Genomic DNA, 24888 nt, shown 5'->3' with positions numbered 1-24888 from the left:
TAGGCCGAATTGCAGCTATAAAAATGAACGTTTTGCCAAAAATGTTGTTTTTGTTTCAAGCCTTGCAGATTGTGGACAGGGTGGAATGTTTTGGAAAGTGGCAGAAGGACATCTCTAAGTTTGTCTGGCAGGGCAAAAAGCCCCGAATAAAGTTTAAAATACTATCTGATGCAAAGGAGAGAGGGGGGTTTGCCCTGCCAGACTTAAGGTTATATTATGAAGCTGCGGCCTTCTGCTGGATGAAAGATTGGATTCTGTTAGAAAACACTGATGTCCTAGATCTGGAAGGCTTTAATAATTCGCTAGGTTGGCATGCGTATTTGTGGTATGACAAGGGAAAAACACATGGAATGTTTAAAAACCATATTGTCAGAAAAGCAATATATATGGTCTGGAAAAAATACAAAGACTTATTGGAAAGCAAAACTCCAAGGTGGATATCACCAATAGAGGCCAAGGCTCGGAAAAAACCCAATATGGAGGCCTGCTGGCCGAAATATTGGGAAATAATAGAAAACATTGGAGGTAATTGGAGGTTGCAGAGCTTTGAAAAACTAAAAGATAAGGTGCAAAATTGGTTACACTATGCCCAAATTAATGAGGTCTTTAAGCTAGACAAAAAAACAGGATTCCAGGTGGAAAAATCGAAACTTGAGACAGAGTTGTTAGAACCAAAGACCAAGTTATTATCGAGAATGTATAACTTGCTGCTTAAATGGAACACTCAGGATGAGACAGTTAAATCAGCTATGATAAAATGGGCTCAGGACATTGGTTATAATATCATGTCTGAAGACTGGGAGAGGTTATGGACCACCGGTATGAAGTTTACTGCATGCAATGCTCTGAAAGAAAATATTATGAAAATGGTATACAGGTGGTACATGACCCCGGTCAAGCTGGCTAAGATATACCATTTGTCCGATAATAAATGTTGGAAATGTAAGGAAGCTGAGGGGACATTCTTTCACCTTTGGTGGACTTGTCCAAGATTGAAGGCCTTCTGGGAAATGATCTATAACGAGTTAAAAAAGGTGTTTAAGTACACCTTCCCCAAGAAACCGGAGGCCTTCCTTCTGGGCATTGTCGGCCAGAAGGTGTTAAAGAAGGATAGAACTTTTTTCATGTATGCTACTACAGCAGCAAGAATCCTTATTGCTAAGCATTGGAAGACTCAAGATTTGCCCACACTGGAGGACTGGCAGACGCAATTGATGAACTACATGGAACTAGCCGAGATGACTGCAAGGATCCGAGATTTGGGAGAAGAAGTAATGGAGGAGGATTGGAAAAAATTTAAGGACTATCTGCAAAAGTATTATAAGTTATATGAATCTTAAGATGCCGCATGACTTGGAATGTTAGCCCCAGCAACGAAAGTGGAGTATATATGAAAGTGGATAATATTTATGAAAAAATCAAAGTTTAAATGGGTAAAAATGATAATGTGTTATATTTTTAGAGTAAGTGGAAAATAAGAGATTTAAACTTAAACTGCAATTGAAAGTACAAAGAAACACATGAAACAAGGTTATAATTTGCTGATAACTTTATTGTCAAGAATGCATTGTGTGGGAGATGTGGGGAAGTCCGATAGAAATTTGAAATAAGTTGTTGAAATGGTTGTGATTTTTTGTCTTTTCTTTCTTTCTATTCTTTATGTTCTTTCTCTTTTCTGTTTTATCTGCAATTTGGAAAAAAAATGCAATAAAAATTATTATAAAAAAAAAGACACTCCTGGAGGATAGGACAACAAAGGACCATCAGCTGTGGTGGATGAAACAGAATCTCAGTGTTCCAGGGCATAGAAAAGAATTGAGAGCTTCGGGACAAACAGGAGATATTAGCCTGTTCCTTTGTGCTCTGTTTGGGAGCTTGCGATACGGCATTTGGGCAGGGAAGGAGGATAGGACAAAGTGGACCTTGATATGATCAAGCAAACAGCATTCTTAACTGCTTAATATAGAACGCTCTAAGGCAGGACATCCTGTCCCCAAAGGTTCAGAATAATGGGTCTAGTTTCCACACAGAGCTCTAAAGTATTGCAGGACTCATTGTTCTTTTTTTTTCTTTTCTTTCCTTCCCTGCCGTTCTCCTTCTTGTCTAGATTATACTCTCAGGGATGACTCAGCTGGGTGCCATAGCAGCTCTAGCTGCCAGCCTGGTGGCAGCTGCTCTTTTTTCTGCAATACACAAGATCGAAGAAGGGCACATTGGTGTTTATTACAGGTACGTGCAGGCGCTTAGAGGGAGCTCCACTTTCTGCAGATGTGTGTATGTCAGTTTATACCACTCTCCAGATTATGGTTTCTAGGATCAGAAGGTGGGGGAAGCCCTTAAACACTCAAAATAGTTCCCTCTTCCATGCAGCTTCAACTTGTTTCCTGTTTAGCACTATTGCCATGATGAATGAATCAAATGGCTCCTAGGAAGAGTCACTGCCAGTCAGTGTAGACAATACTAAGCTAGATGGGCTCTGATGTGGTATAACTTGCACTATATAAGGCAACTGCCTTTATTCCTTGTTCCTAGTTCTTGCCCTGCAAAACAGAACTGGAAACCCACTTCAAACAATGGTTTCTCTTAGGTAAGCACTGACCATACCCTGCCAATTTAATCAATACAGACTATAGGTTATTAATTTTTATTCCCTTTAGAATATATGGAGGCTGCTTGCCAGGGAGTGTCAAGCCCTCCCAAGGTAGCTTCCAACACATACAAATGCACATTATCAAATAAAAAGAAGCATAATAAAATGTTGTTGTTGTTGTTTAGTCGTTTAGTCGTGTCCGACTCTTCGTGACCCCATGGACCAGAGCACGCCAGGCACTTCTGTCCTCCACTGCCTCCCGCAGTTTGATCAAACTCATGCTATTAGCTTCAAGAACACCATCCAACCATCTCATTCTCTGTCGTCCCCTTCTCCTTGTGCCCTCCATCTTTCCCAACATCAGGGTCTTTTCCAGGGAGTCCTCTCTTCTCATGAGGTGGCCAAAGTATTGGAGCCTCAGCTTCACGATCTGTCCTTCCAGTGAGCACTCAGGGCTGATTTCCTTCAGAATGGAGAGGTTTGATCTTCTTGCAGTCCATGGGACTCTCAAGAGTCTCCTCCAGCACCATAATTCAAAAGCATCAATTCTTCGGCGATCAGCCTTCTTTATGGTCCAGCTCTCACTTCCATACATCACTACTGGGAAAACCATGGCTTTTACTATACGGACCTTTGTTGGCAAGGTGATGTCTCTGCTTTTTAAGATGTTGTCTAGGTTTGCCATCGCCTTTCTCCCAAGGAGCAGGCGTCTTTTAATTTCGTGACTGCTGTCACCATCTGCACTGATCATGGAGCCCAAGAAAGTAAAATCTCTCACTGCCTCCATTTCTTCCCCATCTATTTGCCAGGAGGTGATGGGCCCAGTGGCCATGATCTTCGTTTTTTTGATGTTGAGCTTCAGACCATATTTTGCGCTCTCCTCTTTCACCCTCATTAAAAGGTTCTTTAATTCCTCTTCACTTTCTGCCATCAAGGTTGTGTCATCTGCATATCTGAGGTTGTTGATATTTCTTCCGGCAATCTTAATTCCGGCTTGGGATTCATCCAGCCCAGCCTTTCGCATGATGAATTCTGCATATAAGTTAAATAAGCAGGGAGACAATATACAGCCTTGCCGTACTCCTTTCCCAATTTGGAACCAATCAGTTGTTATATATATATATATATATATATTATATGTTATATAATAAAATAGAAATGATTAAAAAACCAAGAACATACACATTCAACCTAGTAGGGTAAGTTAAAGAATTATAAACTAAAGTAGCCCCATATATACAGCAGCCCAGTGAATCTCGCATTCAGGAAGAGAGGCAAACACAAAAAATGTCTCTTGAGCAACAAATGATTTTGAAAGAGGAACCGTGTGCAGGAGAGGTGGCAGTGGCAGTGTTCAAGCCTGCGTATTTCTCTTAAGAGCAAAGAGTGCTATAGAACTGCAGATCCCTCTCTGTTTATTCTATGTCTGCTTCTGCCAGTTTTTGTCTGTACTGATAAACTACTATACTTCCCCTTTTTGTGAGTAAGCACCAACATTTCCCCCCAGCAATAAAATCTCTATATCTGGATGTACCGAGTGTACCAAAATAAGTTCTACTCGGTGTATACTCATTGAAACTAATCGGCCTAAGTGAGTCATGCCCATTAATTTCAGTGTGTCTGCTCACAAGTATGGCTTGTGAATCCTCAGATTCTGAGAATGTGTATGTTGTACGGTAAAGTTCATTTTGAACTCAAGTTGCCAAGACTCTAGGATGTGACAGTCAACCAATTCCCCAGTTCACTCCAATGGAGGAGGCTGTCTTGCAGCATCATTCATTATTTTTTTAAAAAACTTGGATCCTGCCTTTCAGCATAAATATTCTCAGGGCAGCTTGCATCAGTGAAACAGAACAAGAAAATGTACAACAGGCATAATAATTAAAAGAGTAGATGATATTAACAGGAAGAGAATAAAGCCTGTGGCACAGTCAGTGCCAGGAAAACCTCTTAAGAAGAGTCTTCCTTATGCAGGGTGCCACAACTCACCTCTAGCCAGGAGCACCCAGAGGGACCTGAAGTGGCAGGCCAATGTGGAGTTAGGTGCTCCACCTAGGGCTTTCAAAGGACTCACCAGCGCTTTGAATCATGCTTGGAAATGAACCCTGTGAAGATGTTTAAGATATGTTCTCACTGACTGTTCTTGGTGCTCATTGGCGGTGACAGTGAGTCCTGCTTTGTCCATTTGCAGGTGCAGTTTGGATTCAAACCATGCCTGTAAATGGACATTTCCCCTCTGAAACAAATCCCAGCTGCACCTGTGAATGGGCAGCCTCAAAGGCACTTGCAGTCGGCACTGATCAGCGATCTCCACTTGCCAGCGGACAATTGGATTCAGGCTCCCAAATCTTTTTTTTCTCAGATGCATTTTCACCTGCCACACACCTGACATCACATATGCAGAAAGAGAACATGTTTTAGGGGAAACTGCCTCTCAGGCCAAACTAAGACCCCTGCTAGGCCTGTTCTAAAACTCCCATTATTCTGCACCAAGGATCACAGCACTGCCTGATATAAATGCACACATTTCTCTCTTTGTTTTTAACAGGGGAGGAGCCCTGCTGACGTCCACCAGTGGCCCTGGCTTCCACCTAATGCTCCCTTTCATAACCTCCTATAAATCAGTACAGGTACTTTTCATTTTTATGATCTCCTTACAGGAATGTGGCACATAGAGTTCTTATCAGTTGCACCCAAGTAGTCTGGGATGCTGTATTAGTCTTTTTTCCTAATGGCAAGTTCAAATTCTGAGCCTGGAAAAGTGTCATAAATTGTTATTGTTATTGGAATGTAGCTTGCTGTGTAAATTCAACCTTGTTACTCTGGTCATCACTGGCATATATTTCCTGAATGAAGGGACACAGGTGGCGCTGGGGTCTAAACCACTGAGCCTCTTGGGCTTGCCAATCAAAAGATTGGTGGTTCTAATCCCCATGATAGAGGGAGCTCCCATTGCTCTGTCCCAGCTTCTGCCAACCTAGCAGTTCGAAATCACACCAGCCCAAGTAGATAAATAGGTACCGCTCTGGTTTCTGTCACGATATTCTGTTGCACCAGAAGCGGTTTAGTCATGCTGGCCACATGACCCAGAAGGCTGTCTGTGGACAAACACTGGCTCCCTCGGCCTGAAAGCGAGATGAGACCACAACCCCATAGTCGCCTTTGACTGGACTTAACCATCCAGGGGTCCTTTACCTTTTTCCTTTTTTTTACCTTTATTTCTCCTGAATGTTGCCCCGGTGGGAATGTGGTCGTACGCCATTGTAAGTGATCCAGTTCATTACAAATCCTTTTGCTTTCTTTCTCCCTCTCTCTAGACAACATTGCAGACAGATGAAGTAAAAAATGTTCCGTGTGGCACAAGGTGAGTTGTAGCCCCAGAACTGAATTTGGTGCCTTTATGTCCTTCTCAAGCTCACAGGTTGAGGCTGCTTCCCATATATGCCGCTTTGGACCTTCTTCGACTTCTGTGGTGCCTCTGTGCAGTGGCATTGAAAAGCGGCTCTGCTGAGACAGTAAATGGAAGCACCTTGCCCCAAATTGCCTTATTATGCCGTATCCTGAAATGTATATGACACCTCTATGTAGGCTGTGCGAAGTGCGTTCTTAAAGCAGGCTTAGCCGAGCATTTAGAATCAAAAAGTAGAAACGGACAGTCCAGACCTCTAAAACAAGATATCGCACATCAGAAGTCGAGCTTTCCATGTTGAGAAAAGCCGAATCATGTGGTTTGGGTAAATAGATGCACATTCATTAATTGGCCTTGTTTGCTTATATTGTCATTGCCGTAGACGTGAGGGAAGTACAGTGGTGCCCCGCAAGACGAATGCCTCGCAAGACGGAAAACCCGCTAGACGAAAGGGTTTTCCGTTTTTTGATCTTGCGAGTGTTCCGATTTTTTTTCGCTCCCCCCCCTTTTTCTAAGCTGCTAATAGCCTTTTAGCCGCTAATCCGCTAAGCCTTTAATAGCCGCTAATAGCGCTAATCCGCTAATAGGGTTGCTTCGCAAGACGAAAAAACCGCTAGACGAAGAGACTTGCGGAACGGATTAATTTCGTCTTGCAAGTCACCACTGTACAAATAGCTGTGCAGGTTCCTGTTTGGACAGCCTACTCACCCCTTTCTTCCCCAGATGCCCTTAACCTTCTGTTTGCATTCATAAGGGCTAGAAACATAGGTTATGGGGAGTTGCTTTGGTTTTTCAAAAGGAAGCTCAGATTTTTGGGATCCCACAGCAGATAGCAAATTCTCTGTATGTACAGTGCAATTTCTGAAGTATAGGGTTGTATTCAACTAAGTTCTTGGGAGCGGAAGGACTTCTCTGAGAAAAATGGAACTTCCCCAAAACTGCTCCAGAAGTTTGGGAAACCCCTAGACCAGATTTGCAGGAAGCAGTTGTGGAAGTTGTTTCCGCTCACGCAGTGACTTAGCAGGATTCACCCCATGTTGGTTTGCCTGCACTTAAAACCTCTTTTAAGGATGCTTGTGCAATGCATTACAGAAAATCCTTTAAGAAATGTGATTGTATGACCTCTCTAGGCAATTAAGCGCCTGATGGCGCCATGTTTTCCATGCAAATTACTTTTTTTCCTTCTGAATGGGATGTCCTTATTGAGTTTTACTTCTCAGAAGAAGCTGTGAAGCTCTCTGTACCTGCCACTAGATGGCATTTTATCCTTCACTTACTTCAAAACTTTCCCTCTATAGCATTTGGGGTGAATGCTACTAGAGTGGTGGCCTGAACTAGTTGGAACAGCCTGCAAAGCAGAAGCCGTGCTTGTGAAAACAAATGAAAGTCAGTGAATTCTGTTCTGAAAACTGAAGTAACCCATTACTGAGAATATTTTTTTAGTTCTCATAGCTGAATACTCAGATGTCTCAAACAAATAGTTTGGCTATAAAATTAACTGTAGATCTACACAATTATCTCTTTATTGTCATAGTCTGTTAGGAGGAACTCAAGTGACCTAAAGCATGGGCAACTCATTACACCAGGGCCAGACAACATGGTACCCTCCCTCCCCAACCAACACAGCCAGGTCAGGGACGACGTCTTGGGGGGAAATGCTGAGTGTGTGCTTAAAGAGCAATCACGCATGCAGTTATATTTTTTGTATTCTTTGTTCATGCTCTGTGTTGCCACAAAAGGACTTGACCCCTTAAATAGCTAACAATTCACTTTAAAATAAGCAATAAACCTTTAACCACAATTTCACACAGCGTGTAGTTAACCTATGGAATTTGCACCCTCAAGGTTGGTCACCAACTTGGATGGATTTAAAAGAGGATGAGACAAATTTGGGGAGGCGGATGCTATCAGCGGCTACTAGTCATGGTGACCATGTTCTAAATCCACTGAATACCACTTGCTGGGTATCAAAACTGAGTATCAAAAGTGCATACTTAAGCCCTGCTTCTGGGCTTCCCATAGACATCTGATTGGTCATGGCAAGAAAAGAATTAGATGGGCTCTTTTGACGTTCTCCAGATCAAGCCAGTTTCCCCATCCAGTTCAGAATCCTGTTTCCTGCTACAGTGATGAACCAAATGCCGGTGGGAAATCCACAAGCTGTGCATGAAAGCAATGACTCGCTCTGTTTTTGCTCTCCACCAGCTGGTATTTAGAGGCATGCTGCCTCTGAAGCAAGAGGTTGCATAGAGCTGCCATGAGTAGTAACAATGTCTCTGGGCAGTGGAAGCCAGCAGAGATGGAGTCTGGTGGGCCTCTCACAGGACAGCTTCCCACATCCATACAATTCTTTATCCCATAGATCAGTGTTTCTCAAACTGGGGTCCCCAGCTGTTGTTCGACTACAACTCCCAGCATCCCTAGCTAGCAAGACCAGTGGTCAGGGATGATGGGAGCTGCAGTCCAACCACAGTTGGGGCCCCAAGTTTGAGAAACGCTGCCATAGGTCCTGCATACGTGCTAGAACTAGATAAGAAATCCTCCCTGTTTCGATTTTGCTCTTTTTTTTACAGTTTGTTGGTTAGGCACTGGGTACATTCTAGTCTTCGATACATTCTGTCTTCATCCCCAGGGTGTGTTGTCAAAACACTCACCTCTCTTCACACTTTCTTTTCTGCAGTGGAGGAGTGATGATCTATTTTGACCGAATTGAGGTTGTGAACTTCCTAATCCAAAGTGCCGGTGAGTTTATTTAGCTCTGCTTACTTGTGCTTCCTTTTCCGGGCTGTGGCGTGGAGGAGTGTGCAAGAGTTTGGGGGTCTGGATTTGCCACACAGAACGTTCACACCCGTTCCAGTAGTAACATAGTTTTATTTACTTTGAAGATTTACGCCCCACTTTTCAATCAAATGAGTTTCAAGGCGGCTTGCATCAAACAGGTAATGATAACCACAAACAAAAAAACAACTTTTGAACATACTCTCTTGCACACATATTGCAGGCATGCACCACACAGCAGCAACTCTTACTCCTCTGACAGATAGATGGGGCCAGAGCCTCCTTCCCTTCAGTTCTGCAATACCAACGCAGCAGACAGCAAGGAACATAAGTAGCTGCCTTATGCTGGGTCCAGCGCTTTGGTCCATTTAGCACAGTATTGTCTACACTGGCAGGCAGTGGTCCTCCAGGGTTTCAGGCAAGACAATTCCCACCACTACCTGGAGATGCTGCTGACCGAAGATGGCGCCTTATGCATGTAATGTTTTACTACTGAGCCCTTCCCCAAAGAGCAGAGTGTCCTTGTCCCTTGAGCTGCTCCATATTTGTCCAATGGATGAGGCCTAGCTGGCTTCCCTCTTGTCCAGGGAGTCAGGGCCTTCCCAGAGGGCCAGAATATATTTGTCTTCTCACCAATCCTGGTGAGGCATAGTGTATTAGAGCCCTGATAAAGTGCAGCAGACCCATAAGCTTTGTAGGAAGAACTGGAGTGAGATTGGCTCTTCTTGGGTCTTATTGGGAGTCATCAGACCTGCTGTCTCCATTGCCTGGCCTGAAATGCCTCCAGGTCTACTCACAGTCAATAGTGCCCACCCCCAGTGTTAAACAGAGACTACAGGGTGCTGCCTCCTGATGTTGCAACCTGCTACTGTTGTTAAGCGTGAGGGCTGATCTGAGCTAACAGCACCCTTTTCTCTTCTCACCAGTATATGACATAGTGAAGAACTTCACTGCAGATTATGACAAAGCTCTCATCTTCAACAAGATCCACCATGAGCTCAACCAGTTCTGCAGTGTCCACACTCTCCAGGAAGTTTACATTGAATTATTTGGTGAGTGCCTTGATCGCTAAAATGGAGGTGGTACCCACTTGTTAGCATCTTTTTAAGGGTTGTGTTTTTTTAATGCGTTCTAGGCAGTGCGTGTCCAAGTGAATGGAGTTAGCTCAGTCTGTAGATCATGAGATTCTTATTCTCAGGGTCATGTGTTGCAGCCCCACGTTGGGCAAAAGATTCCTGCATTGCAGGGGATTGGACTAGATGACCCTAGTTATCCCTTCCAACTCTACAATTCTATAATTCCATGAATGAAAAGCTGCTCCACTTCAGAGGCATGTGGTACTCTGTCCAACATGACTAATTCACACACCACACTCAATTATCCTTTAAAATTGTCTAATTATTTGGTTCATTATCTTACCAGATCAGATTGATGAGAACCTGAAACTGGCTCTCCAGCAAGACCTGACATCCATGGCACCAGGACTCATCATACAGGTAACCAAGAATATTAGGGGTGGGGGTGGAGTTCTGGTCCAGTACCAGACAGGGGGTTGAAGAGCTGCAAGCTAGACCTAACATTGTCCCACTTTGCTCATCAAACTTCCTGGTGCTGCTGGATAGATCTTAACATCAAGCAAGCAGAAGAGCGGAATTAATTTTTCTTTTTGTGCTGGCTTTTTGTTAGCAGAGCCTGGACGGGCAGCAGATAATTTGAATCTTTTAGAAGTCTGTGCAAAGAATTTGGTGCCATACAGCACCCACCCAAATAGAAGGGCCACCCCAATTTTGGGGGATCCATGCTGGGGACTCATTGCTAGACTCTCCTACTTTAGACTGCATCAGTTGCATGCTAACAGAATGAGAGTGGAGACAGCCTCCTCCCATTGTGGATTGTATTGAGTCTTATCATGGAGAGTCTTTCCTTGATTAGGCAGCATCTCGTGCTCCAGATGGATATATGATAAGGTCGCTATGGACTGAGTTGAGCACATGCTGCTCAGCAGCCTCCTTCCCTCATCATCCTCCCTTTTTATTTCTCCAGGCAGTCCGAGTCACAAAGCCAAACATCCCAGAGACAATTCGGAGGAATTACGAACTCATGTAAGTAGCAGGTATTCTCTCCTTCCCTTTCAGTACAGTTGTGACGGTGTGTAGCTAGTCCCCTGAGCTAGGTTCTCATACTCAAACAAACCATAATAAAAAAATCCCTTCCAGTAGCACCTTAAAGACCAACTAAGTTAGTTCTTGGTATGAGTTTGGTAATCATTACCAAACTTAAAACCATGGAGAGACCTGGTCTGAACAAAGACATTGGATTCTTATCTCATTATACATGACTAAGCCATTTTTCACCTTCTCACCCCTTGCCTTTTCCTGTAAGACCTATTGCAGTCGTTAAGAGTCGTCAACAGGCTCATCTCAGCTATCTGCCAATCTCCCATCCCCACCACCCTTCTGAGTAATACCCCTCCCCACCTTCTCACTATATAGAAGGATCTGGCAACTTCTGTTTCAGTGTATCTGAAGAAGTGTGCATGCACACGAAAGCTCATACCAAGAACTAACTTAGTTGGTCTTTAAGGTGCTACTGGAAGGAATTTTTTTATTTTGACTATGGCAGACCAACACAGCTACCTATCTGTAACTCAAACAAACCATGTTTTGGTTAAACAAACCATGGCCAAATGCAAACCCAGGCACTGCACCTTGGTAACCTATGCAGTTCGTTGTAACCTGCTGTGATGGTGGCCACCAACTCACATAGTTTTAAAAGAGGATTGGACCAATTTCTGTAGGATAAGTAAGTACAAGTCATGATGACTATATGCTACTTCTGTGCCCAGTAAGATCAACAGAAATGGCTAGCACATTCATGTCCTGCTTGTGAGCTTGCCAGGAGCATATTTTTCACCCATGTGGGAGGCGGGATGCTGCACTGGAAAGGTTTCCGGTCTTCTCCTGCAGGACACACTCTGTTAACTTTTTGCACATTGTGTGGCTGCCCTTGTGGATAAGCAGTTGTTCGCCTGTCATAGCCAAGATGAAATAAAAAAATTCCTTCCAGTAGCACCTTAAAGACCAACTAAGTTAGTTCTTGATATGAGCTTTCGTGTGCATGCACACTTCTTCAGATACAGAAGTGTGCATGCACATACAGAGGTGTGCATGCACACGAAAGCTCATACCAAGAACTAACTTAGTTGGTCTTTAAGGTGCTACTGGAAGGATTTTTTTTATTTTGACTATGGCAGACCAACACGGCTACCTATCTGTAACTATAGCCAAGATGGTTCAGTATTGCACGCTTATTGTCTGGGCATTCTTCAGCTACAGAGTCTTCTCTCTCTGGACCACTCATCGTTGTCTCACCAACGCTCCCCAGGCTCTGAGCCTTCTTCCCTCCCACCATTCCTCTGCATCCAGGTGGGCAGGCAGGGCCATAGGCAGAAGTGGGGCAGAACAATGCATGTCTCAGTATAGTAGGCTAATTTCTGCACATGCTCATGTACACCTCTCTAGCATCCATCCAGGCTAGCAAAAGCCATTATCAGAGTTCAAGGACACAATCCAGCTGGGGAAAAACAGACAAAGAGGTTGCAAAGCATGGCCAGATAGGGAGGCTTGGGGTGGTGTTTGACCCCCAGGCCTGAGGTTCCCCACTCCTGTTCTAATCAGGTGTATCCTGCTTCCAGGAGCATCTGCTGTTTCTGCAAGTGTTTTACTTATTCGCCCGTCTTGGTCCCTCTAGGGAGAGCGAGAAGACAAAGCTGTTGATTGCAGCTCAGAAGCAGAAGGTGGTGGAGAAGGAAGCTGAGACGGAACGCAAGAAGGCTCTTATTGGTTTGTGGATATTTATTTAGAGAACAGCACATGGAGTTGCATAGCACATAGGAAGAGTCTTCATCCCTAGGGGGATATGAGGCAGGCATAGCTGATTCATCAAGAGGTTGGTGGGAGATGAGGTGATGACAAAAGGCTTTGCTAAATAAATTGTGTGCGCAGCATCTAATTTGTGCACAAGGAGATTCTTGATTGCTTCCTAGACCAGGCCTGCACACATCTTATCAAGGCAAAAAGCGAGAGAGTTTGGATTGAGAAAACTGTCCTATTGGTGAGATAATCACAGTTGTTCATGGACAAGTGGTAATGTACCACGAGCTAGTCTTAATCAAAGAGGGAAGCATATTCCAAAAGAGAAGAGAAGGTTTTTGCTACCTTGTTCTTTCTGCAGGGATGGCAGGAGGGGCAAGTCAGTGTTTTGAAGTAGATGAGTTGAGCTTGCCAGGTGTCTTGCTGCTCCAGGAACAAATTAGCTACGTTGACCATCGGAGTTGGTTCCCATAATCATTGGTCTATCTTTCCTAATACAGAGGCAGAAAAAATAGCTCAGGTGGCTGAAATAACATACGGGCAGAAGGTGATGGAAAAAGAAACTGAGAAGCGAATCTCTGAGATTGAAGGTAAGCAGCTATGGAAAAGATTTTCCATCTGACCAAGGATGTCAGAGCACAAATAGGCTTAGGTATGGGCCTGGTGCATCCCTCCTTTCTTGCAGATGAATATTTTAAGGTCCAATAAAGATGAATCTGGCCACTTTGCATCTAAAAACATCAGCCTTCCCCAACCTAGTGCCCTCCACATTTTTTAACATCAGCTCCAGTCATACCTGCATTGACTATGTTGGCTAGGACTGGTGGGCATTGCAGTTTGAAACCACTAGAGGGCACCAGGTTGGGGGAAGACGGACCACAGGATACAGTGGTACCTCGTGTTACATACGCTTCAGGTTACACACTCCGCTAACCCAGAAATAGTGCTTCAGGTTAAGAACTTTGCTTCAGGATAAGAACAGAAATCGCGCTCCGGCGGCGCGGCAGCAGCAGGAGGCCCCATTAGCTAAAGTGGTGCTTCAGGTTAAGAACAGTTTCAGGTTAAGAACAGACCTCCAGAATGAATTAAGTACTTAACCCGAGATACCACTGTACTTGACAAAAGACAGGCAGGGACTAGAAGTATGTGGGTTATTTATTTTGCCATTCTCTTATCCTGCCCTTCCTCCCAATAGAGCATAGAGCAGTTGACAATGCAATATTGCATACAAAGCTGTGAACAGCAGTAACCATTTGTTAAAACCTCACATCCAAGCCAGATGGTAAAACAAAATATAAACATCAATAGTAGACGTGACAGTAGCAAAACCATAAAAAAGGCACATTCCAAAGGCCTGGGCAAATAGAAAGCATCTTAGGTAAGGTAAAGGTACCCCTGCCCATACGGGCCAGTCGTGTCCGACTCTAGGGTTGTGCGCCCATCTCACTTAAGAGGCAGGGGGCCAGCGCTGTCCGGAGACACTTCCAGGTCACGTGGCCAGCGTGACGAAGCTGCTCTGGCGAGCCAGCACCAGCGCAGCACATGGAAACGCCGTTTACCTTCCCGCTATAAAGCGGTACCTATTTACTTGCACTTAGGGGTGCTTTCGAACTGCTAGGTGGGCAGGAGCTGGGACCGAAAGACGGGAGCTCACCCCGCCACGGGGATTCGAACCACTGACCATGCGATCGGCAAGCCCTAGGCGCTGAGGTTTTACCCACAGTGCCACCCGCGTCCCTATAAAAAGCATCTTACCTTGATCCTATTTATAGAGGACAGCCAAATGCCCTTTGGGAGGGAACTCCATAATCGAGTAGCCACAACTGAAAGTGCCCTCTCTCATGTTGCCAGCCGCTGAGCAGAAGCTGGAACAACAAGTGGGGCATCCCTGGCAGGTCTATAGAGCTGAATAGTCCAGTTCTGAAGATGGCAGTCCATTATGTACCTGGGTCGAAAGTCGTTCAGTGTTTTATGTCGCCAGATTGCAGCTGATTCAAGTAGTCCACACATGTGGGGAACATTCCCCCCCCCCGATGTTTCTGAACAGCAGCTCCCATCAGCCCCAGCATGGCCAAAGGCCAGGGAGGATGAGAGTTGCAGCTCAGCAACATCTGGAGGGCCCAAAGTTCCCCACACCTGAAATAGTCCTTGTGGTTGAGAAACATCTTTGGAGCAGCACCATCGAGTGAATTGCTTTTAATCCCCGTTCTGCCTCCACTGATTGCATGCCTCCACACTTCCCTGTTTCCAGCCATGTGTTTCTTTGCACATGAGGTTGTTTAGTTTCCTCAGCCAGGATTCTGTAAGCTAGAAGAAATCTGCCAAACGTTTCAGCTCCCCTGGTATTTGTGTTTGTTTGCGTTTCTGTAGAATTTGCAACTCTCCTTCCACAGTTCAACATGTCAACCCTGGATACCTTTGTCCTCTGCACATAGAACTGATGCACTGTAGCAGAGCATGTGCTATGCATGCCACAGTTCGGTTCTTGGAGCGCATGAAGCTGCCCTGTGCTGAGTCAGACCAACAGTCTGTTCTGGCCTTGTATTTTCACAGACGGCGCTCCCCAGAGTTTCAGACAGGGGACTTTCCCAGCCCAAAGCCAGGGATTCAACCTGGGACCGTTTGCCACTGAGCTACGCCCATGCCCTCAGCCAAAGAGCTGCTGCCAGTTGATTACAACTGCAGGCATGTGATGTGGAAGGATTTCCCCTCCTCTCTGTCATTCCTATTGTCGGGCAGATTCCTGGACCTGGGAAAGGCTGTGCCGGCTGCCTCTGAGCAGCATGTCCCTCAATCCTGTTAGGTTCATTAAAGGCCCTGTCAAGCTTTGCAGCATCTCGCTGAGGAGCCAATTAGTGGTTTACAGATCAGCAGTCTCTCATTAGGCAGTCCCCAGCAGAGCGCTGGTGGTTTTCTTTCTCATCAAGGCATGTTGCCAGGTGCCAGGCCCTCGATCCAGCCCCCTAGGAGCCGGGAGGCCCAGCCGAACCCTTGGCAGAGAATGTTTGGCTTTGTCCCAAGCCGTTCCAGCTGCTCTGACAAGTTGATTGCTGTGTGCTCTTTGAATCTCAGGCACTCTCAGCTGTTGGAGTTGGTTGCAGCTGCCCTCTTGGTATGTGAGCAGAAATGACCAGCTAATGGATTGATGTGTTTTGAAACAACACGATCACAGACTCCAGGGGAAAAGTGACAGGCTTCCCCCCCACACACACACACTTTTTATCTTTTTTGTTTTTTAAAAAGCAGTTTTGCAAGAGTTGCTTTTAAAATCGTGGGCTTTCTGCACTTAAGAGTTTTCCGAACAAGGTTTTACACCTCGTTGATCAACTGCCGGAGTTTGTGGCTGGGTCTCTAGAATTTCATGCAGCAGGTTGAAACTTCTTTGGTTTGTTTCTTCCTGAAAATCACAAAGGAGGGAGCGGGAGGGAAATGGAGGGCGCCATAGATTGGAAAGGGCAGAGCTGGTATAATGCCACTCAACACTCTGGGAAACAGGGGTGGTTACTCATAGCTTGTGTAGTTTTCATTTAACTGCACTGAGTGGGGCTGAATGATCTTGAATGCACCAAGTTAGAGGAGGCTGATCTAAAGTATCTCTGTTGTGTCTTTTTTGTTTTCATAGTATTGAGTTGCTTGTGCACCACTTAAAGACCACAGCAATTAAGTGGTATATAAATTGTTGAAACAACAACACCACCACTTGTAAATAAGCCCACAAAAATTGCTAGCCTGCCCACCCCCCCAAAAATACTAGCCTGTTGTGGTCTGGCAGAAGATAACTGCCTCTTCTGTAGCAGTCAGTTACATCTCTATATTGGAGCTCTCCATCCCTCCTTCTCTGTTCCTCTCACTTGCCTGCATGGAATTCTCTGAACTCTCTTGTGTGCCAGTTCTTCTTGCCTGTTTCTACCAGACAAATCCTAGCCTTCGTGTTTTACAGAGAGAAGTGTTAATTTTCATCAGTCGGTACTAATACTGGATGGGGAACCTGTGGTTTTCCAGGTGTTGTTGGGCTCTTTAACTTCCATTTCTCCTGACCTTTGGCCATGCTGGCTGGGGCTGGTGGGAGTTGTAGCCCAACACCCCCTGGAGGGCACCAGCTTCCTCATCCCTGTATTGAAACAGTCTGACTCACCAGCAATACCAGTCTGAATGGGCGCAAGTGAAATTCTGTGCTCTGCTTCCTTCCTTTCATGTTCCCTTTTAATATCCTATGATCCCAGTCATTTCCCCATTTCTGCTCTGGTTCAATCCAAAACTGTGCTGGGGCTGCAGGGGGCGGAGTTTGGACTTTGGTAAAGCATTGATTGCAACCGTGAAAACTTGTGCTGTGTTTTGAAGGTGGAAATGGGTAAGTAAGGGGCTTTCCAGGGACTTGTACAGCTTCCCTATACTTCTAAATCTCCCCTTCCTCTTTCTGCAGATGCTGCATTCCTTGCTAGAGAGAAGGCGAGGGCAGATGCTGAATGTTATACTGCTTTGAAGATGGCAGAAGCCAACAAGGTTAGCTGTTCTTCCACACAGCTGGCATCCTCAGCTTGGGGTTGCAGGTTCCCAATGGCTCATACTCCTGCAGGGAAACAAACATGGTGCTGTCATGGTGCTTTGGACTACAGCTGCAATCAATCCCAGCTAGCACTGCCAGTGATCAGGGATGTTGGGAGCTTACTCTAATAACATCCCAAAGACATCCCCATATTGGCTACTGCTTCTGTAGATGCAAAGGCTTTGTGATTATGATTTGACATGGGTTTGTGGTCTCTTGGGCCTAGTTCTTACTCAGATTGCAACTGAGCTAAGAAAGACTGAAGTGCTTTAACACAGAGATGGGGAACTTGAGGTCCTCCAGATGCTGTTTGACCACAACGCCCATCATCCCTGACCATTGACCATGCTGGCTGAAATCTAGCAGCTTCCTGGAGGCCATAGCTTCCTCATCGCTGCTCTAAAATGTCATGCCCTCCCTGCATCTCACTTAGCGGCCCCACCATCGAGACACACACAGTTCCTTTTTTGTATCATTTTTGCATGGTTTCCAATCTGTCGTCAGCCACCTTGGAGATAATTTGATCCATAGGCAGAACCTAGGTCTCCCAAGTTCACCTCCACTGTCGGAGGCAGTATGCTTCTGAATATCAGTTGTTGGAAACTGCGGGAGGGGGAGAGTGTTTTTGGCGCTCAGGTTCTGCTTGTCCCACTGGGGCATCTGGTTTGTGAGAACAGGATGCTGGACTAGATGGGCTATTGGCCTGATCCAGCAGGGCTCTTTTGACGCTCTTGAATTTTAAAGGATCTCTCTAACCCTGGGCTTTTGATGCGCTTTCTCTTCTTGCAGCTAAAACTGACTCCAGAATACTTGCAGCTCATGAAGTACAAAGCAATTGCCACCAACAGCAAGATCTACTTTGGCAAAGATATTCCAAACATGTTCATGGACCACGCTGGGACTCCCACAAAGTCTTCAGAAGGACCCACAGAGGAGCAGAGAGATGAAAACTGGCTAGGAGCAGGGGAGGGTTTGTGAATCTTGAGTCTGGCCAACGGGGCAACCTGATCTTTGAATGAATGGAACTGACGCCTAGCGCCTCTCCTCAATGTGATTTCTTTCTCTCTTCTGGGATGTCGGAGAAGAGCCAGGCAAAGCTGTGCTTTTTTAAAAAAAAAAGGTGTTGGGAGGGGGGAGGCAGGCTGGTTTGTTGGAAGCACACAATGGGACAGCTTCCTGACTTATTTCTCAGCAGTCAGATTCACTGTCATGTTTGTGCTCGTGTGGATAGAGAAAGCGACACTGAATCACACTAAGAGGCTGCAGCATTTTCCTGATGGACTCTGCAGCCAATCAGTTTCATTGCAGTTGAAGAAGGGAAGCCGTTTCTTGCTAGAAACTGTTCTTTCCTCTGGCAGTTGTGCACATGTTACAAGTCAAGTCCAACAGGTGGGTGATAAGCATCTTACCCAGCAAATTCAGCAATCGGAAGGAGTTTCTTTCTCTCTCTCTTTCTCTCCTTTCTTACTGGTCTTTGAGTGCTTGATGTAGCCGAAATTTGATAATATGCACACCAGCTAGAAACCAACTACATGTCCTTCCTGGATTATTAGGATTCATGAGCATGCTGTCCAACCGTTGGATTTTACCTGTAGCATATATGTTGACCCCATTCCACCCTCAAATAAAGGTGCTATGTTTTGAATTAAAACACACAGAGACACTACAGATTCTAGATTTTGGCTTGTGTTGTGGAGCATTAAATATCAGCACACTAAAGGGGTGTCCAAATGGTGCTTATTTCAGGATGCATCCATATGGTACATCTGAACCCCACAGTCCACCATCCTCTCCTGATGTGCTGATAGGGACAATCACAGGACCAGTGTTGGGTGGAATGCAGGCTTTGCCCCCACAGTAATGGTCTGTCTAAGTGCAGCGCTCGCAGGGGAATAAGTTACCTTTTCCAGGAATGTTACTTCTGCACGAGAGAGCATTGGTCAGCCAGATGGTCACCCTGCATTCACAAATTGACCCTGGCTTGCATCCCTGTTTCTAGACCATGCATGCATAACTGGTCATCCATCAAGCCAAGCTCACCAGCCATGTAACCATGGCCTGCTAAATGTTTTACACACACACCAAGTTCCAACTAATTTACTAAGACCCTAGCAGGCCACCGTACATGGCTTGTGTTTCAGCTTGGCAAATCTCTAGTTGCACACCTGTGTTCTAGATTGTAAACCAGAAGCCAGATTCTCTGTTTCCCTCAGCTTCATGGGGGCAACTGTGCTAGTCCAAATATTTCAGTGTCTTCCTAGAGGAAGGCATCTGGTGGATTTCCACCCCATGCTTGCTCATAGCAAAGGTTTCCAGCGGTGAATAGCATTACTTTGTACTCATTCTGACCTCATTTTTAACTCTTGCAGGGTTGCTTTTTGAAGTGATCCTTTGAGTGATGCTTTGGGGGAATTATTTTTGAATTGGCATCAATGCAGTTGTGGATTTTTGTCCTGGGGACAGCCCTGTGAGCTGCCTTCAGCTTATGTAGTTGCATCCAAGTTCTTCCATTAGCAGTAAACTCGTCTTCAGATGATGCCCTTGGTTAGACTGTAAATGTCAGACCACTTCCTCTAGATTACTCCCATTAGTGTTTGTTCTAGAAATGGTTTGTTCCAAAGCAGCTGGCAGGCTTTGATTTAGAGGTGGGCTTTGCTTTGTTTCCCTGATGACTGTACTATCTTACATTAGACTGTGCTATAAGTGTGTTCAGTATGAGATCTATAATGGGGATACACTGACCCTCCAGAACTGTTGAATTCCCAGTTACCATCAGCCCCAGACAGTGTGGCCAGAGGTCAACATCTAGTATCCCGTTGTTGTGTTGGGATACTCGGTGACGTCTATTTTCCAGAGATCATATTAAGCATATGCACCTTGTAGACCTTGGATTCTATCCAGTGCTATTTCTACTCATAGTGGGCCCACTGAAATTACCATAACAGAGATAGCTAACTTAGGCGATTTTAATGGGTGTTCTCTTGAGTAGGTGTTAGTTGGACACAGCTCCAACTAACCCTCAATACAAGGCCAATGGGTATAGTCAGAGTAAGAAGACCTGGAAGCCTATTACATAACCTTGATTAGTTACACGCAAAATTGGCTGTGTAGTCAAGGCCTTCATTCTTGCAGTGTGTGAAACTTCTCTTTGACATGACAGATAAGTGGATTTTGGAGTTGTTGGTTTGTTATCAGGCTTGTCCAGTGGCACCCTTGTCGACAGGTTCCTGGCTTTCAAAATACTCATTGTGTCTTATAGCTTGCTGCTCTGTGTTTTAAACATGTCATGGCCTCTTTCATAAATGGGGCTGAGATGCAAAGAAACACTAAGCTCCGGTCTCCAAAGTACTTATCGCTCCTCTATTTTTGCTTCCAACCATAGTCCCATTCTTCCATACCAGGTTAGTACAGAGCAACAGCTACATCATCTTGCTAAGGCATCATCTTGCTAAGTTCTCCTCTATATCTGCCCCATAGTTGGGCGGGACATCACAATTATCCAGCTTCTGCTTCAAAACTTGTTTTGTTATGCATAGCAAGGGAAAACCACAAAAGCTTTCTGCTTTGCTTCTTGCTATCTCTCTAGTTCTGATTCTGCAAATGCCCTGGAATAATTTTTGAATGAGGTGTTACAGATATCTGGGAGCAGGGCTGATGTGAATGCACTTTTTAAAATCAGTCTGGTTGTCACAATTCCTGGCTTAATGGGATGCTTGCCATAGGTCTGTCTAAAAGGGTGGTTTGGACAGTCTGATAGACTGTACTGTGGTGTGCTGTGCTCTTGCAAGATGACTTTAGAAGTGAACAGCAACCACAGGCTACTTCTTCCTTTTGTTTTCTTAACTTGTCCTTTCAATATGCAAGTAGGACAGCTTCCCGAAACTGCATTTTTGTAAAATGGGAACAATAAGTTGTGAGTCTGCAGTCCCCAAATGGGCTTAGAGAGTCCCAGACACTTAGCCAGATGTGCCTTAGATTTCTTTCTGATGGTTCCCACATTACAAACCACAGGTCTCCTTGGCTTCCCCCACCCCACTGCTTTCTTGTTTGCATCTTCCACGTGCAAAATAGAGCCGCCGCCCCCCCCCCCCAGTTCCTCTTGGAGTGAAAGGAGATCCAGATTATTGATGCTCCCAAGGTGTGTGTGTGTGTGTGTGTGGTCCACTCAATATGAAAGGTACAGTCCTTGGTAACCTCTTTTAGTGTAACATTACAAACCTTTCTGATGGTGATGTATATTCAACACCTAACTTTGAAAACAGAAAAAGCTGTACTGTACTCTGTCCTGTGGTAAAACAAATCCTTCCGTGCCCACCTAGCATGTCAAGGGGGATGTGAAGTCGACATTCTTTTCCTTGACATGCTATTCTTCTAAGTGCAGGTTTAAATTTTAATGGAGGAGCAAGCATGTGATCCCTCACCTGCAGTCTCAAGTGGTACATTCCAGGCAAACATTGACCACGTCTGTGAAACTTTGGCCATCGTTACCCAGCCCTGTTTTGAACTTTAGTGGGTTTGTGCCAAGCATTGCAGGCGCTAAGGGAGAAGCTGACCTATGTGATATGCAAGTATTTCTTAAGCAAATTCTTGAAAGATCGTGGTGTGGTGTTCTGTTTAGCAAGCCCCACACGTCCATTATAGGACTACATACTAAGGCACAGCATTGGGGATTGAAAACTACATTATCTTGAGTTCATGCTGCTTGCTTGGGGCAGGAGGGCTGTTCTGTTGGAATCACTGAAAATTACAGCAGTGATTTGAAAATTGTAGCGTCTTTTAATGTCCATAAGGTGATTTTACCAACCACTGGACACCTTAATAAATAACTTGATATTTGTCCGTCCATGCCTCTTGTAACATGAGAAACAGGAAGTTGAGTCTGATTGTCATAGGAACTTGCAACGTATGTCTTGATTCCCTTTCCCTCAAAGCACGTTTCTTTCTCACACGTAACCTGAGCATCAGGAGGTACTGATTAACTTCTTAATACGTGAAGCAACCTTGATATAGGGGTGTGTGTGTTGTTAATGTATCTGTGATTCATCCGTGTTTTTTAAATATTAAACATGGATGGCAGAAGACAAACTTTCACAATGAAATTTGGTAGAAGGTACGAGAGAGAAGAAAGGGGGACCTTTGCTAATAAATAAATCTATTTCTGTCTAATGATTTGCTTTGCTGCCTTCTCTTTTTTCTCCCTGCACCCCAGCATGATCCACCAGCCAGGCAAAATGCATCAACTAGCCTCCGAGCTGAAGCTAGGAATTGTTTTTGTGGCACACACCTGAGCTGATAATGTCAAACCTATCTATTTTCCTTTTGCATCAGAGTACTAAGTGAGCAGCCAAAATCCAGAATGAGTTAAGCTTAAACATCTGCTCCAGTCTTGCTTTTGGACTGGTTACTTTATTGCTGAACTTGAGTGGCTATTTGTCTATGATGTGAATATGCTAGAATCTACCTACATATCAGTTTCATCAGGAAGTTACTAAAGGATGGTTTCAAAAGCGCTAAAGTGGAATAGGTAGACACTGAAGTGTGTATGTAGCTCTTTTCACATCATCCTTGCAGTAAGATTCCTGTCTAGTATTGTGTCAGATGCTGGAATAGAAAAAGACACAATTTCCCCCCTGGCTTTCATACTATCACACTTTGCAGATAGCATTATGCATGTAAAAGAATGTAAAAATTAAGTTGGAAAATGTTTATATTAGACTTGTGAGATGCAGTTCCTGATTTTTTTTATTTTTGGTCCAGCTGAAAGGGTGGGGGATATTTTCTTACACAAGCTTTTTTTAACTAGCAAAAACTAAATTCCAGCAAAGCCAAAGTGTATTATATGACTTCTTTTATATGACTCTGATGTAAAAAGATTGATTAGAATAACTAAGTCTTTTGATTCTTTTTATATATAGAGAGAAGTTCTCTAAAGAAAACTTAAAACCACTATTCAATAAAGAGCAGCAAATATTAATGTGAATAAAGAATTAAGGTGTAGATTTCTCTTGATAAAACAATTAAATTCTTTCCAACCTGTTAGGTACTGGAAATGCAATTTAACAATTTTTGTTGTTGTTTTAAGTGTGATCGCTGCTTCGTTAAAATGAGATAGATGCCTTTTCTGAAATGCTCTTTGGGCTCTTAGGAAATAACTTTTTTATAATTCCTTTTTGTATGTGCATTGAACAAAGTAACACTGAATATATTTTCCTCCTTTTTCCTGTGTGCAAGCTTTGCAAAGAGGATGTGAATTCTTAAAACAGATTTTCTTAATGAGGGTGAAATGGTGAATATCACTGTCTTGGCCATCATCCGTTCAAATATGCTGCTGTCTTTTCTGAGTCTCTTGGAATGTTTTCAATAGCAATTGTGTATCAGATTAAAACCAGCCTGTATGTTTCAATATTGTAATGAATAAAATGTTCTTCACTTTTAAGATTAGTGTCAATGGAATGGGCAGATCCGTTGTGTGCGGAGGGGGATCAGTGCGCATTCTGCTGAGGTTTGAATTATTTATATAAGGGATATCGAAATATTTGCATAACTTAGGAGCTAGGCATTTCCCCCCATATCTTCCATGAACATGGTCTTAACATTAAGTCCGTAAGTGATTGTGGAGGCCAATTCTGGATCCACACGTCCTTCCACAGTGGGGACATTGGTTTCCGGGCAGGAGTTGATCACAGTGAGGGTTTGCCAAGTGTGCCTTCCTCTTAGCACGTTTCTCCCTTTTGTCCTGAGTTCGAGCCCCTTCAAAGTCCATGACACATTTGATAAAGGCTGTTCTCTAATTAGAGCTCTCACAGGCCAGTGTTTCCCAATTGTTGGTGTTTATACTACATTTTTTTTAGATTTACCTTGAGAGAATCTTTAAACCTCTTTTGTTGACCACCAACATTAGGCTTTCCGTTTTCAAGTTTGGAATAGAGTAGTTGCTTTGGAAGATGATAATCTGGCACCCACACAACATGACCAGTCCAACGAAGTTGACGTTGAAGAATCATTGTTTTGACATTGGTGATCTTTGCTTCTTCCAATTGCCTTCCCCCTTTCTTCCTGAGCTCGAGTGTCTTCAAAGTCCATGACACCTTTGGTAAAGGCTGTTCTCCAACTGGAACACTCGCAGGACAGTGTTTCCCAATTGTCAGTGTTTATCTGAGAGTCGTACAGTTGTACCTTGGTTGCCAAATGCCTTGGAACTCGTACGTTTCAGCTCCTGAACGATCGAAAACCAGAAGTGAGTGTTCCGGTTTTCAAATGATTTTCAGAAGCCGAACGTCCGGTGTGGCTTCTGCAGTTTCCAATTGGCTGCTGGTTGTCTTCTTACCAGTCCTGCTGTTCAAGACCAGCCATGAGCCTGTATAAGTTTCTATAGAGGGCGATCTCTCTCTGACTTTTCAAAAGTTAGAAGGTTCTCGTAATCGTATATTACAATAACTAGGAGGTGGTATTAACTGGGATCACTTGTATCTTCTTCTTGGACTGGGTCCTCCTTTGGGCCACATAGGACCCTAAATCTCTGCATATCGTGCATACCTATAAATCTGCCACTGACACACACACATACCCAAAGACAACCCCTTGAGGTTGGAGCCACCTCATTAGCAATGGAACGAGGAGTGCCAACTGAGGGGAAATGGAGAGGGTGTTGGAATGGAGTATCCTGGTGAGGTTTCATGAAAAGAATAATGGA

General features: G+C 44.4%; 1 protein-coding gene across 1 annotated transcript in view; it reads left to right on the top strand.

The window, feature by feature from the left end:
• The window catches only part of ERLIN2 (ER lipid raft associated 2), a 29344-nt gene extending 5713 nt beyond the window's left edge, over positions 1–23631 (top strand). The window contains exons 2-12 of the mRNA XM_082200642.1: positions 2108–2229; positions 5139–5220; positions 5908–5954; positions 8680–8741; positions 9704–9829; positions 10200–10273; positions 10821–10879; positions 12528–12619; positions 13150–13239; positions 17073–17152; positions 17985–23631. Coding sequence (XP_082056768.1) covers positions 2123–2229; positions 5139–5220; positions 5908–5954; positions 8680–8741; positions 9704–9829; positions 10200–10273; positions 10821–10879; positions 12528–12619; positions 13150–13239; positions 17073–17152; positions 17985–18173 — 1008 coding nt within the window. The 5' untranslated portion in view covers positions 2108–2122 and the 3' untranslated portion in view covers positions 18174–23631. The remainder of the gene's footprint in view (positions 1–2107; positions 2230–5138; positions 5221–5907; positions 5955–8679; positions 8742–9703; positions 9830–10199; positions 10274–10820; positions 10880–12527; positions 12620–13149; positions 13240–17072; positions 17153–17984) is intronic.
• Positions 23632–24888: the final 1257 nt, after the last annotated feature.

The sequence above is a fragment of the Podarcis vaucheri genome (genome assembly GCF_965113315.1).
Source record: "Podarcis vaucheri genome assembly, chromosome: 15".
Classification (NCBI taxonomy): Eukaryota; Metazoa; Chordata; class Lepidosauria; order Squamata; family Lacertidae; genus Podarcis; species Podarcis vaucheri.
This window is presented reverse-complemented; position numbering and strand designations above follow the sequence as displayed.